The sequence below is a fragment of the Lachnellula hyalina genome (genome assembly GCF_007821495.1).
Source record: "Lachnellula hyalina strain CBS 185.66 chromosome Unknown contig00027, whole genome shotgun sequence".
NCBI classification, from domain to species: Eukaryota; Fungi; Ascomycota; class Leotiomycetes; order Helotiales; family Lachnaceae; genus Lachnellula; species Lachnellula hyalina.
The window spans coordinates 175,393-191,279 of NW_022157141.1; the positions used below are offsets into that span (position 1 = coordinate 175,393).

General features: G+C 48.6%; 4 protein-coding genes across 4 annotated transcripts; 3 read left to right on the plus strand and 1 right to left on the minus strand.

Moving 5' to 3' along the window:
* Positions 1 to 5: 5 nt before the first annotated feature.
* On the plus strand, positions 6 to 3,552 carry nagZ_0 (Beta-hexosaminidase; the record flags this gene model as incomplete). Its single annotated transcript, XM_031147393.1, has 5 exons — positions 6 to 124; positions 409 to 527; positions 808 to 1,368; positions 1,423 to 2,582; positions 2,638 to 3,552. Coding segments are annotated over 5 exons (2,874 nt in total), but the record flags the coding sequence as incomplete, so codon positions are not given.
* A 4,481-nt stretch (positions 3,553 to 8,033) lies between these two features.
* GNPDA1 (Glucosamine-6-phosphate isomerase) lies at positions 8,034 to 9,238 on the minus strand (the record flags this gene model as incomplete). The annotated part of the gene is made up of 3 exons (XM_031147394.1): positions 8,034 to 8,909; positions 8,974 to 9,122; positions 9,175 to 9,238. The coding sequence occupies 3 exons, from the start codon at positions 9,236 to 9,238 to the stop codon at positions 8,034 to 8,036; spliced, it is 1,089 nt and encodes a 362-aa protein (XP_031007461.1).
* Positions 9,239 to 10,966: 1,728 nt separating this feature from the next.
* hxkA_0 (Hexokinase-1) lies at positions 10,967 to 12,655 on the plus strand (the record flags this gene model as incomplete). Its single annotated transcript, XM_031147395.1, has 3 exons — positions 10,967 to 11,586; positions 11,635 to 12,207; positions 12,262 to 12,655. The coding sequence occupies 3 exons, from the start codon at positions 10,967 to 10,969 to the stop codon at positions 12,653 to 12,655; spliced, it is 1,587 nt and encodes a 528-aa protein (XP_031007458.1).
* A 1,390-nt stretch (positions 12,656 to 14,045) lies between these two features.
* pacG lies at positions 14,046 to 15,866 on the plus strand (the record flags this gene model as incomplete). Its single annotated transcript, XM_031147396.1, has 5 exons — positions 14,046 to 14,179; positions 14,278 to 14,491; positions 14,551 to 15,255; positions 15,314 to 15,675; positions 15,746 to 15,866. 5 exons carry the CDS (start codon positions 14,046 to 14,048, stop codon positions 15,864 to 15,866), a joined length of 1,536 nt encoding a protein of 511 aa, XP_031007457.1.
* Between the last annotated feature and the right edge of the window lie 21 nt (positions 15,867 to 15,887).

Consider the following 15,887-nt stretch of genomic DNA (forward strand, 5'->3'; position numbering starts at 1 on the left):
ACCAGGTGACAGGTAGCAGATCGCCAGCCACGACGGCCCGTTCGAAACTTGTGAAGATGGAGACGCCCGAAGAGGACTTGGACCCGCTCTGGAAAGAGCTCGATTGGTATGTACATGCACTCCCGTGAGCAGAGTAGAAACTCGTACCTGCCTCGCGAGCCTCGTAAGGGACTACAGTACGCTACGTCCCCGTAGAGTGAAGTATCCTCGGCCAGCTTATGCCATGTTGCGCCATCATCCATCATCTTTCCGTGCTTGGGTCAAGGATCGACTTGCTTACACAGACACGTATCAGAATCATCCCCTGATTTGTATGATTCTGCGTTGCGTGTCGTCGCGCTAGTAGACCCCTTTTCGACCCAATCCCAAGATGGAAGACACTGGTGCACTCACTGACGACTTTGACAGGGCAATCGGGGCCTGCTTTTTTATGGGATTCGATGGGACAGAAGTAACCCCACAGATTCGTACTTTGATAGAAGATCATCATTTAGGTGCTATTCTATTGACAACCAAGAATTTGAAATGTATGTGAACCCTACTTTCTTCCATGTGCAGATCCCCAGCGTATAGTCTCGTGCAACCTGAACGTTGGACTAGCTCTGTCAAAATAGACGAATGAGGAAAGGCGGACAGTACCACCAGCCTGCGGTCCTAAGTTGAGCCAGGCATTTGAAAAGTGTTGGGCAGTATGGTTGTCTCATATTCTCTTGATCTTGCTCATAGTCTTCTTTCCTTGCACTCCATATTTCACCAAAACCTCGTAAAATCCCGGAATCCTATTCTAGCAGCAACTAACATCAGCAGCTGCACAACAAACCGCAAGTCTTGTTCAAGAATTACAAGCAATCGCCCATAATGCTGGTCATCCAGTTCCTTTGCTCATTGCCTTAGACCAGGAAAATGGCGGGGTCAATAGCCTCTTCGATGATGACTATATCTGCCAGTTCCCTAGCGCTATGGGGGTTGCGGCAACTGGAAGCCCCGAAATAGCATATGAAGTCGCCAATGCTACAGGCAAAGAGCTAAATGCTGTCGGGATTAACATGATCATGGGCCCCGTATTGGATGTCTTGACGAATGCTCGATATCAGCCTTTAGGTGTTAGAGCTACTGGAGATGATCCTCAAGAGGTATCTCAATATGGGATTGCTGCCATGAACGGCTACAAAGATGCCGGAATTGTCACGTGTGGAAAGCATTTTCCTTCATACGGTAACCTGGACTTCTTGGGATCATCACTTGATATGCCTATCATCACTGAGACACTTGAGCAACTGAGTCTTGGCGCCCTGGTTCCTTTCCGAAACGCAATCAGAGAAGGACTGGATGCAATGATGGTTGGCGGTTGCGCAATAGCTAATGCTGGTAAGCGTTTTTGTGAATCTTTGTTTGTGAAGGATTGACTGACATCACCATCAGGTATGAATGTTATGCACGCTTGCTTGAGTGATCAAGTTGTGGATGACTTACTAAGAAATGACTTGGGATTCAATGGCGTCACGATATCAGAATGCCTAGAAATGGACGCTCTCAGCCACGATATCGGCGTGAGAGGTGGTACTGTCATGGCAGTGGAAGCAGGCTGTGATCTCGTGTTACTCTGCCGCTCGTTCACAGTCCAATTAGAAGCCATCTCTGGCCTAAAACTCGGAATTGAAAATGGTATGATCTCAAGAGAGAGAATACAAATCTCTCTCAGGCGAATGCTAAACTTGAAGTCAAAATGTACTTCATGGGAAAAGGCTCTCAACCCCGAAGGGGTCAATTACCTGGCAACCTTACACCCTGGTCACTTGGCCCTATCAACAAAAGCTTACGACAAATCGATAACAATCATGAGAGACAAAGGTCACCTTTTACCTCTTTCAAATACTCTATACCCGGATGAAGAACTATTACTTCTAACACCATTGGTCAAGCCTTTACCAGCTTCAGCTGCGACAAAAGCAGTAGCCGATGGACCAGGCATTCCATCGGAACACGATAAATGGGTGCATAGATCATCCATCATGAGCGGAGAAGGCGTGTTTCGAGAGCTAGGAAGATCATTGGCACGGCAAAGACACGGAAAATTACTACATACTTCGTACACGGCCAACGGAGTCCGGCCAGTTCACGAAAATCTGATCAATAGAGCGGCTGCGATTATTATCATCACAGCAGATGCTAACCGTAATTTGTACCAAAATGGATTCACGAAGCATGTGGCAATGATGTGCTCGATGCTATCTGCTGGCGGGAAGAAGAAGTCACTAATTGTGGTTTCTGTCAGCTCGCCGTATGATTTTGCTATGGACAAAGCAATTGGAACATATGTCTGCACTTTTGACTTTACTGAAACAGCTATGAGCGCACTGGTCAGAGCCCTGTTTGGAGAGTTTGTTCCACAAGGCACCCTACCAGGCACACTGCGTAAGAGTAGAAAAGTTCAAAAGTCAAGACAACATTGGCTGGTCGAGAGCTGGAACAGAGATCGCGATCACCGAGGTCTGCTAGCTCTCATCAAAACAATGGAGAAGACATCACCGCCAAACCAAATATGCGCATTATCAGGTGCAACAGCTGGATCGTTCGAATTGGTAAGTATTCCCCCCCAATTTTAAATATTTCACGGCAAGTGTTAACAGCCACAAGTCCAATCCTTCGGAATCCGGTGAACCAATTGAAGAGTCCCACTACGTAGTCCGCAACAGCAGCACCCAAGCTCTCTTCGGCTTCTGCTCCACCTACTTCTACGCCTCCACCGGTATGATCGGCTCCCTTTTCGTCGACCCTGCGAAACGCAACCTCTCCATCGGTCACTCACTGCACCAACGTGCCGTCCGCGGGCTGGTCCAAAAACCCGGCATCAAGAAATTGCAACTCGGTTCCGGACTCCCCGGTATCTACCTAGGGATCCCCATGAGCGATTTATCAGAGGGCGCGCGCTTGAAGCGCTGGTTTGCCAACAACGGATGGGATATCCTGGGACCGAGATTATTGTACACTCTGACGATTCGTAATTTGTCGCATTGGCAGCCGCCCGAGGGCCTGCTGCAGAGTATTCAGCGGGTGAGCTTCGCGTTTGATCTGATCCACGGGAGCGAGAACTCGGAGACGGTGCTGGAGCACGTGCGGTGCAATGCTGGGCCCGAAGTCCTCGAGCTGTATCGGCTTGCGCTTGAGGATCACAAGGCGTGCGGGATCGTGAGGGCGAAATCACCGGTCGATGGCGCGCTTGTGGGGACCGTTATCATCTGTCGGCAGGAAACACCGCTTGCGACGTACTTGCCTGTGCTGCAAGCAGCGGGCGATACTGTGGGTGGGATCTTGGCGCCTGTTGTGCCTAGTAGTCCGCAGGCAGCGATTGTGCTGCAGGGCCTGGCGCTGTTGGGCATCAAGCAGAATAAAGCGCATAGGGCGAGTACGTGTGTGTTGAACTGGGTGGCGGGTGAGGAGCGGGATACGCTGTTGGGGATGGGTTTTGATGTTTTAGATGCATTTGAAGAACTGAGTTGTAGCCCGGAGACGGTAAGTTTTTATTCCTCAAGCAGCAGAAAAGGTGTATAGTTACTGACTTTTTAATAGTTCAATGTTGCGAGTTTAGGATAGGGGGTTGATATATATTTTTTGATTTCTTTGATACCTACGTCTATATAACGAATTTCACCTGTATTTCCCACTTTACCACCTTGCCACCTTGAACTTCTGGAACCTACCTAGAATACAAGTATAATATACATACAAAATGTCCCAAAACCCTCAAAACACAACACGCGAACAATTAAAAAGGGGCTTATAGAAAGAAGACTATGGATATAATGAGGCTATGTCAACTTTTGCGCAGCTATGCAGCATGCAATGCGAGTTCAACTTCCCCCTGTAACCGCAGATTGCCTTGAAATCAGCCTTGCCGGCACATGCATCCATCATCGTATCTGATCTGTCCCATGCATCCCTTTTTTCTAATTCTCGAATCCTTTTTTCATAAATACTGTTGGTATCACAGGTTGATATCCGTGATCACTTCTATACTACGTAGTAGACTTGATACTGGTTGATGTTGCTTGGCATTCATGGTGGTGTAGACGCGAAGAGGTTATGCCTCTCTGCTGACTAAGCTAGATCACATTATGTTACATGACGACAAAGGTCGGGATGCGGGTCGCGAGGCGGTCCTAATATCCCAATAAATACAATCACGAATACAATCATACATCCCATCATATCACAGCACATCAGATCCACGATGGCGGAACTCCTCGCGGTCGCGGGCGGCATCTCCAGTTTCCTGTCTGTCGCGGAAGTCGCTTCCAAGCTAGTGCGAGGCTGTATGACTTTAATGAAAGGTGCGAAGAATGCACCGAAAGATGTTAGGAAGCTTGTACAGGAGCTCGAAAGCTTGAGTAATATCGCGCGGGGTATTGAGCGGATTGTTGGGGAGATGAGAAATTTGGAGGTGAAAACGAAGGTTGACGAGGCTGTGAGGCTGGCCCTCGAGAGGTGCGTGGAAGTCGTGGGGGAACTGAGGGGTATTCTAGATGAGTATGCGAATTCAGTAGTGTATTCCAGAGCTGGTGCTAATATATTTCTGCAGGTATGAGAACCGTTTTCGGAGACATGGAGTGAAGTTGTGGTGGGAGAAAGTTAAAGTTGTGAAAGGGAAGAAGGGAGTCGCAACCTTGCTCGAGCGGATAGGACGCGCAAAACTTGACTTAGTGTTGGCCCATCAAAATGCCTCCAGGTAATGTTGGCCGTTGTTTCATCCTCTTTCCCCTTTTCTTGACCTCGAAGAATTGCCGGCCAATGCTGATTGTCTTGAATCATCTGCAGCGTTGTTGCACGATCCCAAAGTGGCACACTCGACACGATGTGCCAGTCCGTAAGCAACATTCACAATACGACCGTGGACTTTTCTACAAAGATCGACAACACACTGGACCAAGGGAAAGAGATGCTAGCAATCGGAAATATGACAAAACAGCAGACACGAGATTCAGAGACCCAGCGCCGAGAGGACTTTCAAAATGGAATGAGACAACTAGAAGCGGTGTCAGACGCGCAAGACCACGGGTTCAGCCAGACATCTGAATCACTCGCTACTATACAGGAAAGCATTATGAGCACGTCGGCCAGAGTCGACAATAACTTAGAACGAACACAGGCTGTTTTCACCGTTACGGAGAGAACGCAAGAAAGTGTAGTTGGGTTGGAAAGAAGTCAAAGAGATAGTTTTCAAATACTCCAATCGATAGAGCAAAAGATCAGCAATCCCGATGCGCTCGTTGAGATTTTCGCCCAAGCTCTTGCCATACGAGACAGGGGACAAGAACGGGACCAACTGGTTGAAGTCGAGAATTATGCTGATGCTGCGGTTCAAAGCGACAACATTAAACTTGTGTCATCTCAAGGCTCACTTGACAGTTCGAGGAGACGTACTCGCTGGAAGAACGTCTCCTGTACTAGATACCTCAGTAATCGGTATCTGTCAATCCAATCTGCCACCTGGGAAGAGAACCCAGACGAAGAAGACTTAGCCCTCGGACTAGACTCGTTGAAGGCAACCAAGACTTGCATTACTTTCCGGTCCACGCTACCATTTTTTAAGCGAGCTCTTTACTACACAATGGCAGGAACCGTCGGAGATCCATTGTATGAGAGAAAACTTAGACAAGTTGCGGTTTTTTCGGATGATTCTGCGATCTGGAAAGCATGCAAATCGTGCGGTTTGGACGAAGTTCGCCGACTCTTTATCTCTGGGGAAGCCTCCCCTTTCATGGAAAACAAACGTGGGGACTCCCTGCCAGAAGCTGTATTGTGGGACATTAACTGGGAAGACAATTTTGTACACCTTTTCGATCTTTTGATCCAAGCCCGCGGAAGAAGAGGGGTTTCTTTCTGCCCACAGAAAACATGCCAACTTCTCAGTATAAGTTTATGTGTAGGGAATAAACGTTGGAGGATGGAAACCGTAGACCACTATATGCGAGGAATTATTCGACATTCATATGACAACCCATTCGATTATTCGAATATCTCTAGCCTCATCAATTTCGACAATATCCAACATACAATTGTCACCACCATTACTCAGCAAACAGCTTGGTCACTCGACTTGGGGGCTCACGTTGCAGGCGGGGTTCTTATAGAGAACGAGAGACATATGCTTCAGGATCCCAAGGCAGATCACTTGAAAGTGCTTCTTGAAAGTGCAGAAACATATCAACTGCATTTCTCCTGGTCCATCGAAGCAGGTTGGGACCGTTGGATCGGCTTCCAGGGCAGTCGTCCATATTCACCAATAGCCTTAATGCTACATGCATCAATATCTACAAGAGACGATCTTCGCGAGTGCTGCAAGAACCGGCTGAAGCTTCTTATAAGCACGCCAAAATTTCATCGATTGGTAGAAGCAACTAATTCGAACTTTGGCCACTTCATCACCGCCGAACCAAATGATTGCTATGCATCGAATTGCATTGATTCCGACAAGGATGAAAATTTAGGGAGATATGCCATTCGTAATGGGTATCGGCCATTTTTAGAAGATCTTTTTCGAGAAATTGGCTGGCGAGACATGGAAATCGACGATTTCTTTGACAGAGAAACATTTTATGGTGTCCCAGGCCTTCTCAATGGCCAAATTATATACGAAACAACTCAGGATGCTCAGCGAAAGTTCGTAACCAACTTGTGCGACGGAGCCTTCACAAAAATGTCGCCAGATGAAGTAGAATCGGTGGTTCGTCAAATAGGTATTTTAATATGGTCGGACCCCTCAACACTGCACCATGATAATGACTCTAATTACTCCTGGTACACTTATTATATTCAAGACACGATAGAAGCGGCAAATGAAGCATTCCTCTCAAAGAACATGCCTGGAAGCTGGCCAGAAGAGGGGGAAATCAGACTAGTCCCTGGAGTCGATTTCACGATCCGTGGCCCCTATCATAACGAGTATTTTGCTATCTCCCCACATCAAAGCGAGTGCTACAAGAGAATCCTCTCCTGGTATCGCGACTATATAGACCCAGATTTTGTGATCTATTTGCCAGGCGAGGACTTCTAGATACCGTCTTTCCCAGAAGACTACAACAGCGAAGACGATTCAACCTCCGAAGAAGAATAGATCTCCCTAGCATCATTCTCATTGCAGCACACTTCCATCAGTCACAACCACATTCCATTCAAAACAGCCGCAAATTCAGCAAAAACCAGAAGAAAATACACACAAAAGAACACAAAAACAAAAACATAAATCGCAAAACCAACACACTATCTCCAAGCCTCTGAATCCGAATCCGAATCCGACTTCAAAATAAAAGACAACGCGCCAACACAGCCAAGAAACCTCTCTACCAGCTGCACTCGGCCTGCACTCGCGCGGGCGTGAAAGGTATAGAGAAGAGGAATTGAGGTGGAAGATCCAGAAGAACATTGAAACTGAAAAGAGAAAATACGTCCATCACGAGGGAGGGAGGGTAAAGCGGCGTAGGAATGAGCTAGGCCAGGCTAGGCCAGGCGTGTGGGGCATGTGGAATGAGGAATGAGTTGAAAGTGTGCCTTATGGTGTGGGAAGGGAAGGGAAGTCTGCGATGTGGAGTTGAGGTGAGGTCAGGTGAGGTGTGTTTGCATTGTAGGAAGTTGGCAGGAGCTAACTAAGCTAAGGTAATACCTATATACTCGTGGGTACCTGAGGACCCAACGTGCCTGCGTTATAGGTAAGAAGTGTGGCAGGTAGGAGCCTCAAGCCTCAAGGAGGTGGAACGAGGGATGGCACTTGCCGAATAGCTTAAAAAGAGGGGGGTACAGATGGGGTACAGTACGTTACTGTAAGAACGGAAGAGCGGGGAGGAGAGGGCGTGGTTTTTTATGTATGAATTTCATGCTAAATCTGGATTTGGTATATAATTTTTGTTTTGTCTTGTTTTTACAATTTCACCGTTCTCTCTTTCTCTCTCCCTATGCCCACATCCAACACCCGCTATCTATCCACCACAAACCCCTCCCTCCTGGCCCATTTCAAATCCATGATTCACCACCCACCCCTAGAAAGCGGCAATCCGGCTGCCCATACGATCCGGCACCAACTCTGGCGTATGGCTACGTACCGGATACTCTGTCGCCGGCGCCGCAAGCAACGTACTGGTAACGGGTTGCGGGGACAGGATGCTCGGTTCATCCTTAACAGTTGCTGGCGTAGGTGGTTTCGAGGGGCTATATGTAGAGTTGAGCGCGGTTGTGCGGGGACCGGTGCGGATTTTCGAGGGGAGGATTTGTTCGAAGCCTTGGGAGGAAGCTACTGCTTCGATGGATTTGAAATACTGGTTTCGCGTTAGCTCGGGGATTATTTTTATGTGGGGGATAGGGGCAATTACTTTGACGGTTTTTACTTGTAGTTCAAGGGTTGCGTCTTCGTCAACTACGATCATGGGGTGAGGATGCAGTTGTAGACTCGATAGTGTCCACATGTGGTTCACGCCATCTTCGATACATTTCTTGAGCGCAAGGGATTTATGCGCGCCTGTGATGATAATCACGACTTCCCTCGCCTCTAGCACAGTCTGTACGCCAACTGTAAGTGCCATTTTCGGCACTTTCTCTAGATCGTTGTCGAAGAACCGCGAGTTTGCAATTATTGTATCGTACGCCAGCGTCTTGACTCTCGTTCGCGATGCGAGGGAAGAGCCGGGCTCGTTGAATGCAATATGGCCATCTGGACCGATACCACCAAGGAATAGATCAATGCCACCGGCTGCTTTGATGGCGGCTTCGTATTGCACGCATTCTGCCTCTAGATCAGGGGCATTGCCGTTCAGGATGTGGATATTGGAGGGATGAACGTTGACGTGCGAGAAGAAGTGTTTGTACATGAATGTGTGGTAGCTTTCGGGGTGTTCGCGCGGGATGCCGATGTACTCGTCCTGTTGATATGTTGTCAGTAAGGCTGCGCGTGGCTGAGAAGGGAGGGAAGGAGGATATATTTACCATGTTGAAGGTAACGACATTTTCAAAGGAGATTTCGCCGGCTTTGAATTTCTGGACAAGGATTTTGTAAATTCCCACGGGAGAGGAGCCGGTTGGTAGGCCGAGGACGAAGGGGTGTTCTTTTGTTGGGTTGAAGGCTTGAATTCTGTCTGCGGGAATAAGTTAATATTTGGGGGCCAAGATGCGGGGCAGAAGACGTACCAATGATATACTTGGCAATATAGGATGACGCCTGTGTCGGATCGTCTCTGATGATGAGCCTCATCTTGGATGGTTGGACGAGTTATTGGGTTATTGGGTTAGTGGTTCTAGAAGGAAGGGACTGATGAATGTACTGGATGTTGAGGTTTCTTCAGGTAGAAATGTATATTAAGAAGCAGAAAAGGCAGAAAAAGCAGAGAGAATATCAGAAATTTGACAGTAGGAGACGTAGTAATCGGAACTCCCTTACGTTGCTGCGATGAATCATCAGATCCTCACTACCAGGAGATTCATACCCACATGTGACATTCTTCATTGGGCAGGGTTTGCCATTGACAAGTAGCATAGGACGGGAGGTTGGCCAAAAGTTTGAAGAGAGTGCGGTAGGTTCGGTAGCCTGTAGAGTATGGAACGTCACTGTCGACAACACCCCATTGTCGACTGAATCGTGACCCAACGCTACGGCACATTCGGGACAGTATCAGTATGCTGATGGCGATTCGTGTGTGAAACCATCATGGCGGGCGGCGTGTCTGCGGGGCAATTATAGTAGTTATAGTACAGTGCAGTGCAGTATAGTGAAATCCAGTCGCCATGGGCCATCTAGCTCGACATCCAGGACCATTGAGAGTCTCCAGACAGTTGTCCAGCTCGATTCTGTATAGCAGTAGTGGCAGTTGATATTGGGTCAGGGCCGAGAGAGTCTTGGCCTTGGCATCTTAATATGGATATTCGACAACGTTGTAAGGTTTGGTCGGGTCTGGTCTAGTCTGGTCGTTGGTTGTTGCAGTGGGGAGACGAGGCGGCGATTAGCGGGTGCCACTTAGATAAGCGGCAGTCATTCGGGTCCGGGGCAGAATGGCAAAGCAAAGACACTCGTTACTCCCAACAGCTGTAACGTTGCTTTTCACTCGACACCTCTGAATTACTTCATGCAACATGCGCTGGACCACGAAGAAGTACCTAGGTACGGAGTAGAGAACCACCGAGTCCGACTAGGTATCCCGACATGGAGTAGAGTACAGTGCATCAATTGGTGGTAGCTCTCTCGTACCGCAAATCCTATTATTCTCATTGCTTTGCTGCTCACCGACCGTGTAGAGTGAGAGTCTAGGCATCCTATCCTTGGTGTCCCGATACTTGGAAATGCACTCACTCTATTTCTGGTCCAACTGACCAGTAGAGCTTGCCCGAGCCAGCGGAAAGTACCCACACTTGCTTGCAGAAGGTCTACGGAGGTAAAAGACCTTCTTTCTTTCACCTCTGTTTCCTTTACATGAAAATTACGCTACTGCTATTTTCAATACTACTAACGATGTTACACTCGCTGTTGGGCTGAAAACCTCCTCCCGCCCTATCAATCTCCGTATTCGCTATGGCGCAATAGCTTTCTCATCTCAATGCCCGTCAAAACCTGGGCTTCCTAGTCGTTATTTATATATGATCGTCTTTACATGTTACTCGGCATCTTCGAGACGCATCCAATCCGTTTCCCCCACACGCGTCGTACTACTCGCGACCTTCCCTCCTTAGACTCGGGTCGCAGCTGTCTGACATTTCATTCTTTCAACCATTACGAAATATACGGTACGGCACCGTACCTTCACCTACCCAACCTTGCATTAATTTTTGGGAATCTGGCACGATGCAACTACTACAGCAATAAACATTTCTGCGTGTATGGAGAGGAAACCTGACGCAACAACCCGTACTCGTCGATCGTACTACATTAGCTCCGCCTCACAGCGCCGCTACACTTAAATTTCTTCTATATGTATCAACGCTCAATGACATGCAGCCATTCATTGCTGCAATGCTCAAGGTACGACAGGCCTTCTACGCTGCCATTATCAGGAGTTTGCTGAGGACGAAGTCTGTCCTCCAAACCATCCTGAATATCTGGATTGCGCCTTCGATTATCAAGAACAAGAATGTTGACCAGAATGGCGATATTGGTGGGGGAAAGAAGAAGATGTATGCGGAATTCATAACGAATGTTGAGACCGCTTTTGGAGAGTCCAGGGAGAAGTCGAGGCTGGTGGCCTTGTCTGATGGGCTGAGGGCTCAATTTGGGGAGAGTTTATTGGACAATCCGATGAATATGCTCCCGTCGTACAACCATCAACTTCCCACGGGAGATGAATGTGGGACCTATCTCGCTCTCGATGTTGGGGGATCCACTTTTAGGGTTGCTTTGATTGAGCTTTCCGGGCGTGGATGTGTCGGGCAGGAGACTACGATATTGAAAATAGATTCTTACAAAATCTTAGGTGCTGTGAGGCAGCTAAAGGGTGTTTTGTTTTTCGACTGGATGGCTGAGCGCATTTCACAGACTCTGTCAGGTCAGGATGAAGGCCATGATATGTCCAGCGCTCCTCTATCTATGGGAATGTCATGGTCATTTCCAATTGAGTATGTATATCATCATCTTTATTTAAGCAAGTCAGCTGACAAATTCAGGCAAACCTCACTTCGAAGTGGACTTCTCTTGGGTATGGGTAAAGGCTTTCTTGCAGCTCATGGTCTTCTTGGAAAAGATCTTGGAGATATCATTCAAGATTCATGCTCCAGGAAGGGTCTCAACGTTCAATTGAACGCTATCGTCAACGACTCTTCGGCAACTCTGCTCTCCAAGGCATATTTAGACCAGACTACCCGCTTTGCGCTCATTGTGGGCACTGGACTAAACGCTGCTGTGCATCTCCCAGTACACATGTTCTCTCCTCCCAAATTCGGCGTTCGACCTGATAGCTGGCACGATGCAGCCAAACATGTCATCGTCAACACAGAGCTCTCCATGTTTGGCGCTGGCATCCTACCGGAAACGAAATGGGACGAAAGACTGAGGGCTAGTCATCCTATGCCCGACTTTCAACCAATGGAGTATTTCGTCAGTGGGGGGTACTTGGGAGAGATTGTTCGCTTGGTTTTGGTCGATGGTATCCAGACAGCAGGATTTTTTGGAGGCATCGTACCTCCCAGCCTGAGAGAGCAATACTCCTTGGACACTGAGACTATTTCTCATATTGAATCGTAAGTATATGCCATCCTTACACGCAAAAGACCTGGCACTAACAAATGGCATAGCGACCAAAGCACATCGCTCTCCTCCGCGCGAAAAATTTTCCTCTCTCGACACCCAACATCCTACCCGCCTACACAAGAGGACATGCAAGCTATTCGCCTCATCGCGTCGCATATCACTTACCGAGCAAGTGGCATTCTCGCAGCCGGCACCCACGCGCTGTGGCAACTGCGCAACGAAGCCGAGTCGATCCCTGCAGACGAATCCTCACATACGCTGGTAGCATATAACGGGTCAGTGCTCGAGAACTACCCGGGGTTCAGGGCGACATGCCAGGAGCAACTCGACGCGTTGGTTGAGGCGACGGGCGCAAAGAGAGGGGTCGTAGAATTAATGTATGCGGAAGAGAGCAGTCTTCTTGGAGCGGCGGTTGCGGTAGCATGTTCTAGTGGGTAGCGATTTTGCACGAAAAGGACCGGGCATGCATCATTTACGGTACATATATAGCATTTTCGGGCGTTTCTAGGAAGAAATAGGCGATGGCATATGAGTGAGCAAGATATTATTTACATTTGAAATGAGATAAATGACATATCTGAGGAATGGACTGAAATGGACTAATTGAAACGGGGCGCAGAGAAAAGGGGGGGTTTCAACACGTGAAAGCTCGTTCCATGATTCCATCCAATCCTCCCTCCTCGCCCCCCATGCAGGGAAACGAGGCATCTATGCCTCAATTCATCCGATCTCTTCCTCTTTCAACAAATCACATGGGGAATGAATCAGCAGTTGTAAGCCATGTTCATGTCAAGAAGCTCCGGTTCGGCCTTGTTCCGGAGACCACTTCCGCAGTCCTGTCTTTGCTATGGGGGAACATGATGTCTTCTCCGTACAAGTAGAAATCTCGAATCTCGAAGATGCGGGGTGGGACGAGCTAGGTAGGCAGGGGGGCAGGATGCCTATCTCGCGTGCATACTACTACTGAGTCACATGAACCTTATAAAGTAACCAAGTTGCTACAGTACAAGTAACAATGAAGATATTGTGAGAGAGATCTTGGCCCTGGCCTGGTGCTGGTACATTACATTTTGTAGTCGCTTCCCTGATCTCCCTCCCTTCCCTCTCCTTCCTAATCGACTGCAGATCATCTGTAGGGGGTTCCTTGGGGATTCAATCGAGTCGAGAGCGATAACGAGTGAGAAAGCCGAGATAGTGAGAGAGGGTCCTGGAAGCTACACTTGCACGCCCCTGGACTGCACGAATCGGATGCTTGTCGCCCTAATACCATACTACCGCATGCTCCACTCAACTCCATTCCTCCCCTCTACTCGACTCTTCTAATCCTCTAATCCGGATGCCCTCTTCCTCTCTTCCCCTTTCTTGCTATTTATCCACATGCAAATGCAAATGCAGATGCAGATAGATAGCCACTGTTGCACGTTCCGATATACAATCCAAGCCTTACCCTACCTTGCCTTGCCTTGCCTTCCCCTCTAGCATAGAGCGAGTTATCAATAGAAACATCTAAGCCTTCTTTCTCTCCTGCGGTCAGGCTCCCACTCCTCTAATAACGCGGAGATCATATAACCACCATCGCGGCTCCGACTGGCTCCTTCAACGGCTTCTCAACCTCAACTCTCACATCCCTCCACCACAGCCCTACCCACAGTACATTTGCAATATATATTTATTTATATCTATACACGTAAATTAATTACATACATACTTGTGTATTACCTCACATGCTGCTTGGAAACAATAATGCGCACAACTATTAGACCTGTTACCGATGCTTCAATCTACTACCCGCCGCACCAGCGAACTACGAGTTCCCCATCGCCATGCCATGGCAGGCTATGATACTCTGACCATGAGCTCTGCGCCGAACGACATTCTGCGATTGAGTGTCCCAGACTCGGGGCGCATGACTACCATGGATCCATTCGATCGTGATCTAAATTTTGAGGGGGATGGATTATTGTACGTCCCTTATTCTCCCATACCTATCCTACAAATATAATGCAGGATCTCAAATACATATCAGCTCAAAGAAACTAAGCTGACTTCACCGTCCACAGCGGACAACCCAGAGACGAAGTCCACACCACCGGCCTCCCCATCCCTTTCACGCCCTCCTATGACCTCTCCGACGCCTTCTCCACCACCTTCGAAGACCCTTTTTCCTACCAATCTGGGCCCTTCGAATCCCTCCTCGATAACCCCAACAATCCCAGCACCCAAGATGGCGACGGCGCGCCCCGCAAGACCTCGACAACAAGCTTCTCGGCTTCGGTGTCCCCATCATGAAAGCACCTGTCCTGGATGACCGCAGCCAACAGACATGGCCACAGATGACCGCAGAACTATACGGGATGTTTTTCGTCGCGGAAGATGTGTTCGGTGGCGACACGGCGGGGCGACCCATGGAGTTGACTTGTTACCGGCGGAATCTCTTTCAGATCTCGGGCTCCGTAACGTTGTCGAGGAATGTTACGCATATGGTTAATGAGCAGGGACAACAAATACCTTTATATGACCTCACGGCTACGATATCGGCGCTGGAGAGTATAGAGGGCAAAAGCACCGAAATCATATCCGTGCCATGGAAAACATCGACGGGGTCGTCGAGTGATGATAAAGCAGGCGCCGCACCGCCGAAATGGCCGCTGGATCTGAGTACGAACCCGGAATTGGACCCCCTTTCCGTCTCGATACCTATAGCCTGGAAACGGCTGCAGTTTAAACACGCAACTGCGAATAACGGCCGGCGGAAAGGTCTACAGCAACATTATGTCATTCAGATAAACCTCATGGCTACTCTAGCTACAGGTGAGAATTTCCAGTTGGCGGAGATACAGAGTGGGCCGATTATTGTAAGGGGCAGGAGTCCGAGGAATTTCGATAGTAGGAAGGATGTGCCGCTTTCTGAGAGGAAGTTGGAGCCCAAGCAGAGGGCTATGAGTGATGCTTCTGCGAGTACGAATGTTCCTCAGGTGAAGGTTGATCCCGCCGTGTCAAATAGCACGTATCGATTTTATGCGTTGAATGCTTTACAGGTTTGTCTTTCCTTTCACCCCCCCCCCCCCTTGTTTCTCTAAATACTGATGCGAACAGACACCACTTGATCTCCCCGACTGGTCCAATTCCAACTCAGCAACGCTCCCCTCCAGCACAACATCCCCCGAAACCCACAGGCCCTCCAAAAAGCCTGCTCTCTCCACCAACAACGGCCATTCATCCCGTCCCCCCGTCCCGAAAACAAAATGGAAATCCGAAAACACCACCCCCGTAAAACCTAGCGCGGCCGCACCAATCGATCTTAGTCTAGTGGATGACGAATACGGACGCAAGGAAGTAGGGCGAAGTGGTGGGGAGAGTCCGCTCGTTAGGAAAAGCAGTCATGGGGCTAAGGCTGCGGCGAGTCCTGAGAATACGGATTTGTTATATGAGTATTTTCCCTTGAGTTTAGATGATTGGTAAGTTTGAAGCCCCTGTTTATAGGAGAAAGGGGAGTGAAGGGGAGGAATTGGGCTTACGTGAAAACAGGATGCCGCCTGTTGATGCTATATACCGACCCCATGTCGTGCATCATACTATTGTACCCCCGGATTTAAAGGCGCAGCAGGTGAAGAATAAAACGAAACGATATTTTTCGGCAGACGATTGAAGGAAGGAACGAAAGGAGGAA